The 15,995-nt window shown below is 39.1% G+C and overlaps 1 protein-coding gene across 2 annotated transcripts in view; it reads left to right on the top strand.

Annotated features, from left to right (window-relative positions):
• The window catches only part of DNA2 (DNA replication helicase/nuclease 2), a 53,718-nt gene that overhangs the window by 23,685 nt on the left and 14,038 nt on the right, over positions 1-15,995 (top strand). For both annotated transcript variants that reach the window (XM_066242606.1, XM_066242605.1), the window contains exons 9-14: positions 1,404-1,598; positions 5,540-5,770; positions 9,041-9,157; positions 9,236-9,345; positions 9,985-10,099; positions 11,439-11,658. In XM_066242606.1, the coding sequence (XP_066098703.1) occupies positions 1,404-1,598; positions 5,540-5,770; positions 9,041-9,157; positions 9,236-9,345; positions 9,985-10,099; positions 11,439-11,658 (988 nt within the window). The remainder of the gene's footprint in view (positions 1-1,403; positions 1,599-5,539; positions 5,771-9,040; positions 9,158-9,235; positions 9,346-9,984; positions 10,100-11,438; positions 11,659-15,995) is intronic.

Raw genomic sequence — 15,995 nt, 5'->3', positions numbered from 1 at the left:
ATGAGTGCATGACTAAGTGGAATGAGTTGAGTTTTCTTTCTCTCTCCCCCACCCCCTTCTGCTTTCTTCCTACCTCTTTTCTTCCCTTCCTCCCCTTCCTCTCTTAAATCAGTGGGAAAAAGTTTTTTAAAAAACATAAAAAAAAAGATCTAGTATTCAGTACAGGCATTTTGAATACAATACAACTTAAATGGCATTTCAAGAAATCTTTTACTTCTTAGTTGCCATTTTTATTTCGGGTCTTTTGTAGTTAAAAATAGGAAAATGTTTTTTTCCAGACACATAGTTTATTATGATCTAGTGGACTTGCCTCATTTATATAAGTCTATTTTATTACAATTGGGAAGTTTTAATGCTATCTTATAAACATAGGCCAGTGAAAGTTTTGAAGGACACAAAAAAGTAGATGTAAATACAGACTAGGAAACAAGATCAAATCAGAACCAAAATTTTAATTCAGCCTGAAAATTCACAGAAAGGATGTTTTCTTTTTTTAAGATTTTTATTTATTTATTTATTTATTTATTTAGAGAGGAGAGAGAAAAAAATGGGGGGAGGAGCAGGAAGTATCAACTCTCATATGTGCCTTGACCAGGCAAGCCCAGGGTTTTGAACCGGTGACCTCAGTGTTCCACGTCAACCCTGAAAGGACTTTTAAAACTATTGTATCAAAAGATCTCTGTCTTTTAAAAAAATTTTTATTGATTTTAGAGAGAGAGGAAGGGGAGAGAGAGAGACAGACAGAAACATCAATCTGTTCCTCTATGTGCCCTGACCAGGATTGAACCAGTAACCTCTCCTCTTCCAGATGATGCTCTAACCAGCTGAGCTATCCCACCAGGGCTCAGAGGATCTCTTAATGGCGGAGGACTGTGAGCCATGCAGACTCTGGGCCTATCGTATAAGCACAGTTTTTGACATCTTCTGTTGTATTCTCAATATTTTGTAGGCTATCCTATGATGTATTTGTTTCTATATAAAAATTTTAAAATTAAGCAAAATTGATATTCCAGATTCCAGATCATTCTTCCAGTTTTTATGTTGACTTTCTTATGGCACAGAACTGGATGTACAAGTATTGTCACTTTGAGAAATGTAGTGTACAAAAAGCCAAAACTCACTTACCTATAGTGATGAAGACTAGAGTGCACTAGATTTAAGTAGTTGTTAGGGAAGTAGTCATTGAAGGCAAAATAATGCAATATTGGGTTTCTTAAGCATTTTGTTTTGTAAAAAGTCATTTGGCTTGTTATATATTGAAATGACTTTTAAAGAAAATTTGGGGCAGTGGTTGTAAATTATGATAATAATCCTATATATATGCTTATTTTAGAAATACCTCATTTCATAGCCAGCCAGTGGAATATTTTATACACATATCTGTCTTGGAACTTTATCTTTAGAGCAATCGAAGAACAAATGGATGACAGTTCAATCCCGGTTGCCATGCTGCCCAGAATAAACGAGGAGACCCGGCATCTCAAGCTCACACACTTCGAGTATTTCAGCCGTTGGTGTCTAATGTTAACTCTGGAGTCACAATCAAAGGATAATAAAAAGAATTATCAAAATATATGGTTGATGCCTTCTTCAGAAATGTAAGTGGTACATTTAAAACAGTGAAATTTCAATAATTTGGATTAGCTAGTGGGATGTCATTTGGAATTCATGACTAATACACGTTATGTACCATGTTAAAGACGTGTAGTTTCATATATTCATGTTAACTCTGGATGGCTGTCAATGAATTTTTTCTAAGTAGAGCACTATTTTTAGCTATTTTCAGTAGGATAAATATGCCTCAAGAAATCTTGTTTTAAAAAGTAAGTCCTTTTCATCAGTGAAAAAAGTATAAACTTGAGTATATCGTAATGCGAATGGTAGCGTATTGGTAGAGTGCAAATTAAATTTTACTTAATACTTTAAACACTAGTATTTAGAAAATTTATACTTTTAGTATTTTTTGGATTTGTTTTATAGTCTTCATTTATTTATTACAAAATACAGGATGGGGCAAAGTAGGTTTTCAATTGTTCTAATGGAAAATAATACAATAAATACAAAACTAAACTGTTTTGCTTACTAACAATTGTAAACCTGCTTTTGCCCCAGTCTGTATTTTGAGAAAACCTACAATGTTATTAACTCACAGGCATATGAGGAAAAAAAAGTTGACACTCACCTTTCAAGAAGAATGCTTAATATTGTCTATAGTAATGTTTTAAACCTTTTTTAATGTATTTAATTTTGTTTTAAAGATTTTATTTATTGATTTTAGAAGAGAGAGAGAGAGAAGGGGAGAGGAGCAGGAAGCATCAACTTGTAGTAGTTGCTTCTCGTTTGTTCCTTGACCAAGCAAGTCCGGGGTTTGGAACTGGTGACCTCAGTGTTCCAAGTTGATGTTTTATACACTGTGCCACCACAGTTCAGGCTCTTTTTTTTTTTAAATTAATATTTTAGAGAGAGAAGAAGGGTGAGAAAAAGAGAAGAGGAAGAGACAGAAACATCATCTGGGGATTGAACCGGCAATCTCTGCACATCTGGATTGTGCACTAACCAACAAAGCTATACAGCCAGGGCAAATGTATTTAAATAAATAATTTATTTGATACAGATTTAAATTTTCTAAAATTGGTTAATCTTGTATTTTGTGAGATCCATCTTTTTACAAGTTACTTATGAAGTTCAATTCTGTATATCATTGCAAAGTTTTTTGTTTTTTTTAAGCAAGAGAGAGAGAGAAAAGGAGAGATGGGGATATATAGGAAGGAAGGGAGAGAGATGAGAAGCATCAAGTCTTCATTGTGGCACCTTAGTTGTTCATTGATAGCTTTCTCATATATGTCTTGACTGGGGGTAGGGTGGGGTCAGGGTGGGGCGTTTCAGCAGACAAGTGAACCCTTGCTCGGGCCAGCGACCTTGGGCTTCAAGCTAGTGACCTTTGGGCTCAAGTCAGCAACCACGCGGTCATGTCTGTGATCCCATGTTCAAGCCAGTGATCCTGCGCTCAAGCTAGCAACCTCTGGTTTTCTAACCTGGGTTCTCTGCATCCCAGTCTGATGCTCTATTCACTGTACTACCTCCTGGTCATGTCAAAGTATTTTTCTTTATGTAATATTTGCTTTTCATCAATTTGTTTCTTTCCAGAATGAGTATTTATAATTTTGTGACTTTAGAGATAATTGGCTGCCTGACCAGGCGGTGGCGCAGTGGATAGAGCGTTGGACTGGGATGAGGAAGACCCAGGTTCGAGACCCTGAGGTCACCAGCTTGAGTGTGGGCTTATCTGATTTGAGCAAAATCTTACCAGCTTGAGCCCAAGGTCGCTGGCTCGAGCAAGGGGTTACTTGGTCTGCTGAAGGCCCACGGTCAAGGCACATATGAGAAAGCAATCAATGAACAACTAAGGTGTAGCAATGAAAAACTGATGATTGATGCTTCTCATCTCTCTCCGTTCCTGTCTGTCTGTCCCTATCTGTCCCTCTCTCTGACTCTCTCTCTGTCTCTGTAAAAAAAGAGAAAAAGAAAAAAAAAGAAATTGGCTGATTTTTTTTTAATTCAGTGAGAGGAAGGGAGGTAGAGACAGACTCTTGCATGAGCCCAACTGGGATTCACTGGCTAGCCCACTAGGGGATGGTGCTGTGCCCATCTGGGGCATTGCTCTGTTGCAACTGGAGCCATTTTTTTTTAGTGCCTGAGGCGGAGGCCATGGAGCCACCCTCAGTGCCCAAGGCCAACTTGCTTCAATCAAGCCATGGCTACAGGAGAGGAGGAGAAGAGAGAGAGAGAGAGAGACAGAGAGAAGCGAAAGGGAAAGGGATAGAGAAGCAGATGAGTGCTTCTCCTGTGTGCCCTGGTCGAGAATTGAACCCGGGACTTCCACACGCTGGTCCGACGCTCTACCACTGAGCCAACCAGCCAGGGCAGATGATTATTTTCTTTTCTTTGCTTTTTTTTTTGTGACAGACAGAGATAGGGAGAGGGACAGATAAGGACAGACAGACCAAAAGGGAGAGAGATAAGAAGCATCAATTCTTCATTTCAGCACCTTAGTTTCTCATAGATTGCTTTCTCATATGTGCCTTGACTGGGGGGCTACAGCAGACCAAGTGACCCCTTTCGCACACCAGCAACCTTGGGCTCAAGCTGGTGAGCCTTGCTCAAACCAGATGAGCCTGCACTCAAGCTGGTGACCTCGGGGTTTCGAACCTGGGTCCTACACGTCCCTGTCTGGCACTCTATCCACTGCGCCACCACCTAGTCAGGCTGATTATTATTATTTTTTAATTTTTTAAACAAATCTTTTTATTTTTATTTATTTTATTTATTTATTTTTTTGTATTTTTCTGAAGTTGGAAACGGGGAGGCAGTCAGACTCCCACATGTGCCCGACTGGGATCCACCCGGCATGCCCACCAGGGGGTGATGCTCTGCCCATCCGGGGCACCGCTCTGCCGCAATCAGAGCCATTCTAGCGCCTGAGGCAGAGGCCACAGAGCCATCCTCAGTACCTGGGCAAACTTTTGCTCCAATGGAGCCTTGGCTGCGGGAGGGGAAGAGAGAGAGAGATAGGAAGGAGAGGGGGAGGGGTGGAGAAGCAGATGGGCGCTTCTCCTGTGTGCCCTGGCCGGGAATCGAACCCGGGACTCCCGCACGCCAGGCCGATGCTCTACCACTGAGCCAACCAGCCAGAGCCTAAACAAATCTTTTATATATTTTTAGATTTTATTGATTTATTTTTAGAGGAGGAGAGAGAGAGAGTGAGAGAAGGAAGAAGAGAGAGAAAGAAAGGAGAGAAGTTGGAAGCATCAACTCATAGTAGTGCTTCCTGTATGTGCCCTGACTGGGCAAGCTCAAGGATTCAAACAGGCGACCTCAGCGTTCCAGGTTAATGTTTTATCCACTGCGCCACCACAGGACAGGCTGATTATTTTCTTAATACTAGATTTTACCACAGGAAACATAAGTAGTTATCTGTGGACTACATAAGTAGAGTGCTATGTGCAGTGTACATGCCAACAAGCTTCTGAAGTTGTATAATAGTGTTTAGTAGGATCTGAGAGATTGTTGATGTTTATTAACATTTACTTCTTAGAAGTAGTGGGATTATCAGTTTGCTTGCAATGAATTTAAGAATAGTAATTATAAATCTCTATAAACACTGGCAAAATAGGTTAGTATTTTCTTTATCTTAGGTTTAGGAACAGGTTATTACAGTTTGTCTTTTGTCATGGTAAGTTATGCACAGGAAGTAGGCATGGCAAAATGCTGACACACATGTTGCTCAGATCCCAGCCTGTGGTTGCAACAGGTATGGCTCTCTCTAGCACTTGTCAAAAGGCCTATTAATGATATTATTTTTAAGCTAATAGAATGTTTTCTTAGCATTTAAAAATTTTAAGTGTGGATTGATGAATATGTAAAAATGACAGACTCAATATTAGTATTAGAGTTTCCAGGGGTCAGATGAAGGAAATGTGGAATACTGCAAAATACAGTATTATGTGATATAAATGGAAGCTTTCTCTCTATTCCATAGGGAGCAGAGTGGCAACTGCATTGGAAACCTGATTAGAACAGAACATGTAAAGACAGTTTGTGATGGACAATATTTACATAATTTCCAACGGAAAAATGGTACCATGCCTATCACAAATCTAATGGCAGGTGACAGAATTATTTTAAGTGGAGAAGAAAGAACACTATTTGCTTTGTCCAGGGGATATGTGAAAGAGATTAACATGATGACAGTCACCTGTTTATTAGACAGGTAATGAAATGCTTCCTTTTTGGGAAGAGGGGTAACTCACAAACCATATAGTTCATCCATTTAAAGGGTATAGTTCAGTAGATTTTAGTATATCTGGAGAGTTTTGCCCATCATCAGAATCAATTTTCAAACGTTTTCATCACCTCAAAAAGAAACCTTGTGCTTTTAGCAGTTATTCCTCCAGCCCCAGACAATCACCAGCTTCCTTTCTGTCTGTAGATTTACCTGTCCTGAACATTTTATGTGAATGGGAACATATAAGTATGTGGTCTTTTGTGCCTGGCTTTTTTCACTTAGCCTACTGTTTTTGTCTGTTTTTTAGTGCTTTTGAGATTCTTTTTCATGTAGCAGTGTTTCAGTACTTCATTTCTTCTTTAAAATTGAAGTGAAATCACATAATGTAAAATTGACCACTGATATTTTTTCTTTTTTTTTTTTTAAATATTTTATTTATTGATTTTTTTAGAGAGAGAGGAGTGAGAGAGAGAGACAGAGAGAGAGAGAAGGGGGAGGAGCAGGAAGCATCAACTCCCATATGTGCCTTGACCAGGCAAGCCCAAGGTTTCGAACCGGCGACCTCAGTGTTCCAGGTCGACGCTTTATCCCACTGCGCCACCACAGGTCATATTTTTTCTCTTTTTTAGAAAGAAAGAAAGAGACAGGAAGGGAGATGAGAAGCATCAACTCATAATGTAGTTGCTTCACTTTAGTTGTTTACTGATTACTTCTCACACATCCTTGACCATGGGGCTCCAGCCAAACCAGTGTCCCCTCACTCAAGTCAGGGACCTTGGGCCTCAAGCCAGTGACCATGGGGTCATATCAACGATCCCATGCTCAAGCTGGTGACCCCATGCTCAAGCTGGATGAGCCCACGCTCAAGCTGGTGACCTCAGGATTTCGAATCTGGGTCTCCAGCGTCCCAGGTTGATGCTCTACCCACTGTGCAACCACCTCTTCAGGCCCATTGACTATTTTGAAATGCACAGTTCAGTTGCACTTAGCATATTAACAGCATTGTACAACCATCACCTCTATCTAGTTCCAAAACATTTTCACCACCCTGAAAGAAGACATACCCAATTAAGCAATCACTTTCTACTCTCCCTTCCCTCCAGCCCCTGGCCACAGCGAATCTGCTTTCTGTCACTATGGATGTAACTCTTCTGGATATTTCCTATAAATAAACCATATGTGATATATTTTGTCTGGCTTCTTTTACTCAGCATGTTTATGAGGTTCATCCGTGTTTCAGCAATAGTTGGTACCTCATTCATTTTTCTTTATCTCATTTTATGGCTGAATAATATTCTGTTATATAGATAGACTGTATTTTGTTCATTTATTCACCAGCACATTTGAGTTGTTTTCACTTTAGGTGTCATGGCTAGTGTTGCTATAAATATTCACGTACAAATTTTTATATGAATATATTTTTATTTTCTCTAGTAATATGTCTTAGCTGAATTGCTGGGTCATGTGCTGATTTCTTGTTTGACAGGTTGGGGAACTTCCAAACTGCTAAACTTTGTTTAGTGCCTCCCATCCCATAGTGCTAATGTAGATAAAGTCTCACCTAATCCTCACAACTACGTGTATGGTGGGCAGGATAGATATCTTGTGTTAAATATATAACTTATTTCTCCTTCTAACCATTTTGTATACTCACCATTTTGTTCTTCTTTTTAAAGGATTTTTTTCATTTATAGTTGTGTAAAATATATTTGTCTCAGTTAAAAGAAAGCAGGTTGATTTAAAGAAAAATATTAAGTAAATAGTAAAATAGTTGTTATAAAATTTTGTGGTAGAGTCTACTATCCATGTTCTTCCAATATCCAAGTGCTATCCTCAGTGCCCTGGGCTGAGGTTATAGAAGATCTTCTTATATAGAAGGATAATAAATTTTGACTTTATTCAGATATATTTGAAGAGTTTTAAACAGAAGAATGATAATCAGGTTTGCTTTTTTCTGTGCATACACTGAAGAGTACCATTAATTGATGAAGGCAACACTGAGAGCAGAGAAACCAGAAAACTTGTGGTGGCCCAGGCTAGAGGTGAATAAGGGCAGGGCAGGTTTGGCAGAGAGGATGGAGTGACTTTGAGAAGAAATTGGCTGGCATTTGGATGCTGATTGGATATGCAGGTAGAGATGAGGATGAGGATGAGAGGAGAGGGAAGGATCAAGGCAGCAGTGTAGATGCAGGTGCTGTTACCTGTGATCAGGACCACAGAGGGAGAATCAGGTTCAGCAAGGATGAAGAATTGTTCAGCTTTGAATATATTGAGCTTTCATAGCCCAGGTTTTAACCAGATAGAAAGAGCTTACTCCCTGCTGGTCATCCAAACCTGGAGCTTGGGTGAGCAACCAGGTGGGAGATGAATGTGAGGTCAGGCCTGAAGATGTAGACTTGGGATTTAGAGCCATGTGATGGCACGGGACCTAAGGGAAAATGACAAGAAAAAGAAGTAGAGAGGACCAGGGAGGTGCCATAGGGGACATCAGGGTTTTAGGGATTGCTAGAAGGGTGAGAGAAGGTGTCAGGAAAGAGTCCTGTGCTCCAGGCTGGTAGAAGGAGAGCCATGTGCTCAGGATCCTTTTAGGGACGGTAAGGCCAGAGTAGATTGCAAGGCCAAGTAAATTGTCAGTAAATGTTGAAGGTTCCTGATTATTAACTTTTTTGACCTTGGTGCCTTATGCCTTTCTTCCTTTTCCCACCAATTCAGTGCCTTATGCTGTCTTTGCTTGCCAAGTATGGATTATGGGCTGGTAGCCATTTTAATAGCTATTCTGGCCCATTTACTCTTTTAGCAGACAGCAACGTATTTCTTTTATTTTTATTTTTTATTTATTTACTTTAAGGGGAAGAGGGAAGATAGACTCCCGCCTGAGCCCCCCAACATCTCGTCTGGGGCCAGTGCTTAAATCAACTGAGCTATCCTCAGTGCCTGAGGCCAACGCTCAGACCAACCAAGCTATCCTCAGTGCCAGAGACCGATGCTCAGCCCAATTTAACTATTCTCAGCGAACTAATCAAGCCACTAGATGTGAGAGGGAAAGAGAGAGAGAAGGGTGATAGGGAGGGGAAGAGAAGCAGATGGTCACTTCTCATTTGTGTCCTGACCAGTAATCAAACCTGGACGTCTACATGCTGCGCTGACACTCTATCCACCTATCCAGCCAGCCAGGGGCAGCAATCTATTTCTTACACAGACAAACTGAATATGGTAAGTGAAAAACATTCACATACATCTGTTTTGCTGTTTTAGGAACTTGTCAGTACTCCCAGAATCAACTTTGTTCAGATTGGACCAGGAAGAAAAAAATTGTGATATAGATACCCCATTAGGAAATCTTTCTAAACTGATGAAAAATACTGGTGCCAGGTTTGTAACAGTGAATGAATCTGAATTTCATCCCACTTTCCTAAGAAATATTACTAAAAGCATTTTTTTTCTTTTCAGCCAGAAACTTCGAGATTTAATCATAGACTTTCGTGAGCCTCAGTTTATACCCTACCTTAGTTCTGTTCTTCCACATGACGCAAAGGACACAGTTGCCTCTATTCTAAAAGGTATGCTATAATCTGCATCTCTGCTCCCATTAATATTTTTTGGTTCTATTTATAATTTAGTCTACATTATAATTTAATATATACAATATTATTTATTTATTTATTTTACACAGAGACAGAGAGAATCAGAGAGAGGGATAGATAGGGACAGACAGACAGGAATGGAGAGAGATGAGAAGCATCAATCATCAGTTTTTCGTTGCGACACCTTAATTGTTCATTGATTGCTTTCTCATATGTGCCTTGTCCGTGGGCCTTCAGCAGACCGAGTAACCCCTTGCTCGAGCCAGTGACCTTGGGTCCAAGATGGTGAGCTTTGCTGAAAGCAGATGAGCACGTGCTCAAGCTGGCAACCTCGGGGTCTCAAACCTGGGTCTTCTGCGTCCCAGTCCGACACTCTATCCACTGCTCCACTGCCTGGTCAGGCACAATATAATTTAATACGAAGTAATTTATATGCAGTTAAAGTTTTTAGACAACGTCTCTTTGGGAGTAGTTTACATATATTTTTTAACATCACCATGTTTTCTTTGCAAAGATGTATTAAACTTGAATGGAGGCTGCTTTTCTTTTAAAATAGTTCATTTTTTCATAGAAATGTAACATACCTTTTCCTGTTATTTTTAAATTTAAATGTAGGTTTGAATAAGCCTCAGAGGCAAGCAATGAAGAAAGTACTTCTTTCAAAAGACTACACACTCATCGTGGGTATGCCTGGAACGGGAAAGACAACTACAATATGTACTCTTGTAAGGTTATTATTCTTTTGCTTAGAAACTAAGTATGTAAATCAGCTTTTCCTTTGTTCAGAGAATGTGATGTTTGTCTGACCAGGCAGTGGCACAGTGGATAGAGCCTTGGACTGAGACTCAGAGGACCCAGGTTTGAAACCCCGAAGTTGCCGGCTTGAGCGCGGGCTCACCAGTTTGAGCACAGGGATGCTGGCTTGAGCATGGGATCATAGACATGACCCCATGGTTGCTAGCATGAGCCTAAAGGTCGCTGGCTTGAGCAGGGGATCATAGACATGACCCCATGGTCGCTAGCTTGAGCCTAAAGGTCGCTGGCTTGAAGCCCAAGGTCGCTGGCTTGAGCAAGGGATCACTTGCTCTGCTGTAGTTCCCCTGTCCCCCCCATGAAAGTACAAAAGAGAAAGCAATCAATGAACAACTAAGGAATTGGAACAAAGACCTACAACAAAGGATTGATGCTTCTCATCTCTCCCTCCCTGTCTGTCTCTGCCTCTGTCACCAAAAAAAACAAACAAAAAAAATAATAATAATAACAACAAATGAGAACTAGAAAAACTGAATCACAAATATTTGTAATCATGCTGTAGATTTCTTACATTTAGGATTGTCTAAAGTCTCCTTTTTAAAATTTTACCTATTAAATTTTAAATTTTATTTTGTTAACATAGATTCAAGTGTCCTACTCAATATAACACCCTCATCCCAACAATGTGCCCCCCATTTAAGGTCTCTTTATGTTGGTGGTATATGTATCATTGTTATGTTTTCCTTTTCTTTAAAAAGTGAAAAATTAGCCTGACCTGTGGTGGTGCAGTGGATAAAGTGTTGACCTGGAATGCTGAGGTCACAGGTTTGAAACCCTGGGCTTGCCTGGTCAAGGCACATGTGGGAATTGATGCTTCCTGCTCCTCCCTCCCTTTCTCTCTCTCTCTCTCTCCCATATCTAAAATGAATAAATAAAGTCTTTAAGAAACGATAAATTATATAGAAGTGGTAGAAATATATTTTATTGGATATTTTTTCATATCAGTAAATTTCTGAGTAGTAATTTACTGATTAATTATAATGATGGTAGCAAATATTGATTGATACTTTGTGCCAGGCACCATTCAAAGTTCATATGTATTCAATTTTATTAACATCATTAACAACATAATAATGCCATGTTACTTTCATAAAACATTTTGGAGTTTAAATTTTTAAGAAGTTACTTGGTTCAACTCTTAGATATGCTTCCTGTTAAGTTTTATAATTTTATTTAGAAAAATATAAGCATGTTAAAAATGATCTGGAATTAAAAAGTAATGCTGTTTTTCTTTCTCTTATTCATTATTAGGTAAGAATTCTCTATGCCTGTGGTTTTAGTGTTTTGTTGACCAGTTATACACACTCTGCTGTTGACAATATTCTTTTGAAGTTAGCGAAATTTAAGATAGGATTTTTGCGCTTGGGTCAGACTCAGAAGGTACATCCAGATATCCAGAAATTTACAGAGGAAGAAATTTGCAGATCAAAGTCCATTAAATCCTTAGCTCTTCTAGAAGAACTCTACAATAGTCATGTAAGTACCATACGGTATAATAATGCTGATAATAATTTCTGGAGCCAGAATGACGGGAGAAACAGAACTCTAGGAAATTTAGTTGCATTAACCAAATTTGCACATGATTAATTCATGTAAACCACAAGATCAAGTTACTAATTTATAGTTTGCTGTTTGCTTTGGAACTGAAATGATGTCTTTGGTTTCTTATTTAGAGATCTCATCTTATAGTTTAAAATACCTGACCAGGTGGTGGTGCAGTGGATAGAGCGTTGGACTGGAACATGGAGGATCCAGGTTCGAAACCTCAAGTGCTTATCTGGTTTGAGCAAAGCTCACCAGCTTGGACCCAAGGTCGCTGGCTCAAGCAAGGGGTTACTCAGTCTGCTGTAGCCCAACAGTCAAGGCACATATGAGAAAGCAATCAGTGAACAACTAAGGTGTCGCAACAAAAAACTAATGATTGATGCTTCTCATCTCTCTCTGTTCCTTTCTGTCTGTCCCTATTTATCCCTCTCTCTGTCTCTGTAAAAAACAAAACAAAACTATAGTGAACTGTTACAACCAGTATATTGACATTGATGCAGAATAGTTAGTTCCATTACCACATGAATCACTCATGTTGCACTTTTATTTATTTATTTATTTTAAATTTATTTATTTATTCATTTTAGAGAGGAGAGAGAGAGGGAGAGAGAGAGAGAGAAGGGAGGAGGAGCTGGAAGCATCAACTCCCATATGTGCCTTGACCAGGCAAGCCCAGGGTTTCGAACCTGCGACCTCCGCATTTCCAGGTCGACGCTTTATCCACTGCGCCACCACAGGTCAGGCATGTTGCACTTTTATAATTGCACATTTCTTTCCCATTACACCCCTCCTTTAACCCGTGACAACCACTTACCTGTTCTCCATTTCTACAATTTGGTCATATCTAGAATGTTATATGAATGGAATCAGAATGTGTAACCTTTTGGGACTGGTGTTTTTCACTTGCCCAATGCTCTGGAGATTAAGACGTTTGCATATGTCAGTTGGTTTTTCCTTTTTTATTGGTAAGCATCGGTCCATTGTATGGATGTACCAGAGTTGTTTAACTATTCACCCATTGAAAAACATCTTGATTATTTCCAGTTTTTGGTTATTAGGAGTAAAACTACTACAGACTTTCATGTAAGTTCAGTTCTCTAAGATAAATGCTCGTTCAGGGTGCAATTTTTGGGTTACTACATAGTTGCATGCTTAGAATTTTAGATATCTATCATACTATTTTTTAAAGCAGCTGTAACATTTTATATTCCCACCAGCAGTGTATGAGTGATCCTTAGCAGCATCTGGTGGTGTTACTATTTTTCATTTTGGGCATTCTTAAAGGTGTGTAATATCTCATTGTGGTTTTAGTTTGCATTTCCCTAAGGCAGCAATTTTCAACCATTTTCACCCATGGCACACATGAACTACCATATTTTTTGCTCCATAAGACACACCTGACCATAAGACACACCTAGGGTTTTAAGGAGGAAAATTAGAAAAAAAATATTCTGAACCAAATGGTGTGTTAAAATATTTAATAAAATACTGTATTTTTCGCTCCATAAGATGCACAGGCATTTCCCCCTCCACTTTTGGGGGGAAAAAGTGTGTCTTATGGAGCGAAAAATATGGTAATGATTAAAATTATGCAGCATACCAAAAAATATCTTTTTTGACGATCTGACAAAAAATAGGTATAATTTTGATTCATTCACACTGAATGGCTGTTGGCTGTTGTCATTTTTTAATTTGATAGTCTATAGGAAAAGAGGTGTGTGCCCCTAACTAAATAGTCAGTGCATGTTTTAAAAATTCTTTCAGCACACAGGTTTAAAATTGCTGCCCTAATGGTTAATGATATTTTTATGTGCTTCTTGGCCATCTGTATATCCTTTCCAGTAAAATGTCTCTTCATGTCTGTTGCCCATTTGGATTGTTTATTTTTTTAATGCTGAGTTTTTAGAGTTCTTTATATATTGTAGATATTAGTCCTCTATTGGATATGTAATTTGTGGATATTTCTCCCAGTATGTGGCTTGCTTTTATCTTCTTCACAGGTTTTTTTTTTTTTTTTTTTTTTTTTAACAGAGACAGGGAGTCAGAGAGAGGGATAGATAGGGACAGACAGACAGGAACAGAGAGAGATGAGAAGCATCCAATCATCAGTTTTTTGTTGTGACACCTTAGTTGTTCATTGATTGCTTTCTCATATGTGCCTTGACCATGGGCCTTCAGCAGACTGAGTAACCCCTTGCTTGAGCCAGCGATCTTGGGTCCAAGCTGGTAAGCTTTGCTCAAACCAGATGAGCCGCACTCAAGCTGGCGACCTTGGGGTCTCGAACCTGGGTCCTCTTCATCCCAGTCCGACGCTCTATCCACTGTGCCACTGCCTGGTCAGGCTCTTCACAGGTTTTTTCAGCAGAAAAGTTTTTAATTTCGATGAAGTCTGGTATATAATTTTTTTTGTATCCTGTTTTTAGTGTCAAGTTTAAGAACTCTGTCTAGTTCTAGATGCTGATAATTTATCCTATGTTTGTTTTTTTCTAAAATTTTTACACTTTTATATCTTACATTTAAGGCTGCTACCATTTTGAGTTTCTTTTTTTTTTTATTTTTATTTTTATTTTTATTTTTTTTACAGAGGCAGAGATAGACAGGGACAGACAGACAGGAACAGAGAGAGATGAGAAGCATCAATCATCAGTTTCTCCTTGCGTGTTGCGACTTCTTAGTTGTTCATTGATTGCTTTCTCACATGTGCCTTGACCGCGGGCCTTCAGCAGACCGAGTAACCCCCTGCTGGAGTCAGCGACCTTGGGTCCAAGCTGGTGAGCTCTTCGCTCAAGCCAGATGAGCCCACGCTCAAGCTGGCGACCTCGGGGTCTCGAACCTGGGTCCTTCCGCAGCCCAGTCCGATGCTCTATCCACTGTGCCACCACCTGGTCAGGCTTTGAGTTTCTTTTTATATAAGGTATGAAATTTAGGTCAAGGTTCATTTTTTGCCTCTTGATGTCCAATTGCTACAGCAACACTTCTTAAAAAACTTTCATTCTTCTATTGAATTGCTTTTGCACCTATGTTAAAAAATTCATTGGGCCTATTTGAATGATACAGAAATTCTTAACACTATACTCACAAACCAAATTTAGCAGCATATTAAAAGGTTTATACCCCATGAACAAGTGGGATTTATTCTCATGATTCAAGGATCAACAAATGATAATTAGTATGATACTCCACTTTTTCACTCTCAGCATGTCTTTTTCATTAAATTTGAAGTGACTTCCTTGTAAATAGTATATAGCTGCCAAACTCTTTTACTTGGTATCTTTTAATCTCTGCATTGTAAAATACACATGGTATATAAACTGTTTACACTTATGACAATTATTGATAAATGTTAGGGCTGACATCTGCCACTTTATTTTCTCTATTTTTTGTTGTCCTTGGTTCTTTTTTATTCAGTGAGAAGAGGGGAGGCAGAGATAGACTCCTGCATGAGCCCTGACCAGGATCCACCTGGCAAGCCCATTAGGGGGTGATGCTTCTGCCCATCTGGGGCATTGCTCTGTTGCTCAGCATTGGAGCCCTTTTTAGCACCTGAGGCGGAGGCCATGGAGCCATGGCTGCAGGAGGGGAGGAAGGGGAGACAGAGAGAGAGACAGAGAGAGAGAGAAGTGAGAAGAGGAGGGGTGGAGAAGCAGATGAGCGCTTCTCCTGTGTGCCCTGACCAGGAATCAAACCAGAAATATCCACACGCTGGGCTGCACTCTACCACTGAGCCAACCGACCAGGGCTTGTTCTCATTTCTTTTTCCTGCCTTTTTATGGATTAGTTGTGCATTTTTTAGAATTTCATTTTGATTTCTCTCTAGTGTTTTTGTATGTATCACTTTGAATAGCTTTTTTAGTGGTTGCTTTTGTTATTACATTATATATACATTACTTACAGTCTATTGCTGTTGTTTTATCAGGACAAGTGAAGTTAGACACCTTACTTTTATTATTTATGCCCCTTTAGATTCCCCTGTTAATAATATTATTGTCTTAAATATTTCATCTACATTTAGAACTATATCAGACCATGTAATAATTTTTGTTTTAACCATCAAAGATACTTTGGAGATGGAAAGCATATTGTATTTATACATATTTTTGCTTACTGTGGTTTTTCTTTCCTCCTTATGTTCTAAATTTCTCATTTTTATCATTTCCTTTTTGTTTGCAGACATCCCTGTATTCATCCATTCTTTTAGGGTGGTAGGTCAGCTGGCAAAAAAAATTATCTTAGTTTTCCTTTAATGTGAGAATGTCTCGATTTTCCTT

The sequence above is a fragment of the Saccopteryx bilineata genome, chromosome 9 (assembly GCF_036850765.1).
Source record: "Saccopteryx bilineata isolate mSacBil1 chromosome 9, mSacBil1_pri_phased_curated, whole genome shotgun sequence".
In the NCBI taxonomy this organism is placed as follows: domain Eukaryota; kingdom Metazoa; phylum Chordata; class Mammalia; order Chiroptera; family Emballonuridae; genus Saccopteryx; species Saccopteryx bilineata.
The sequence above is the reverse complement of the archived record's forward strand: the minus strand, read 5'-3'. Positions and strand labels throughout refer to the sequence as shown.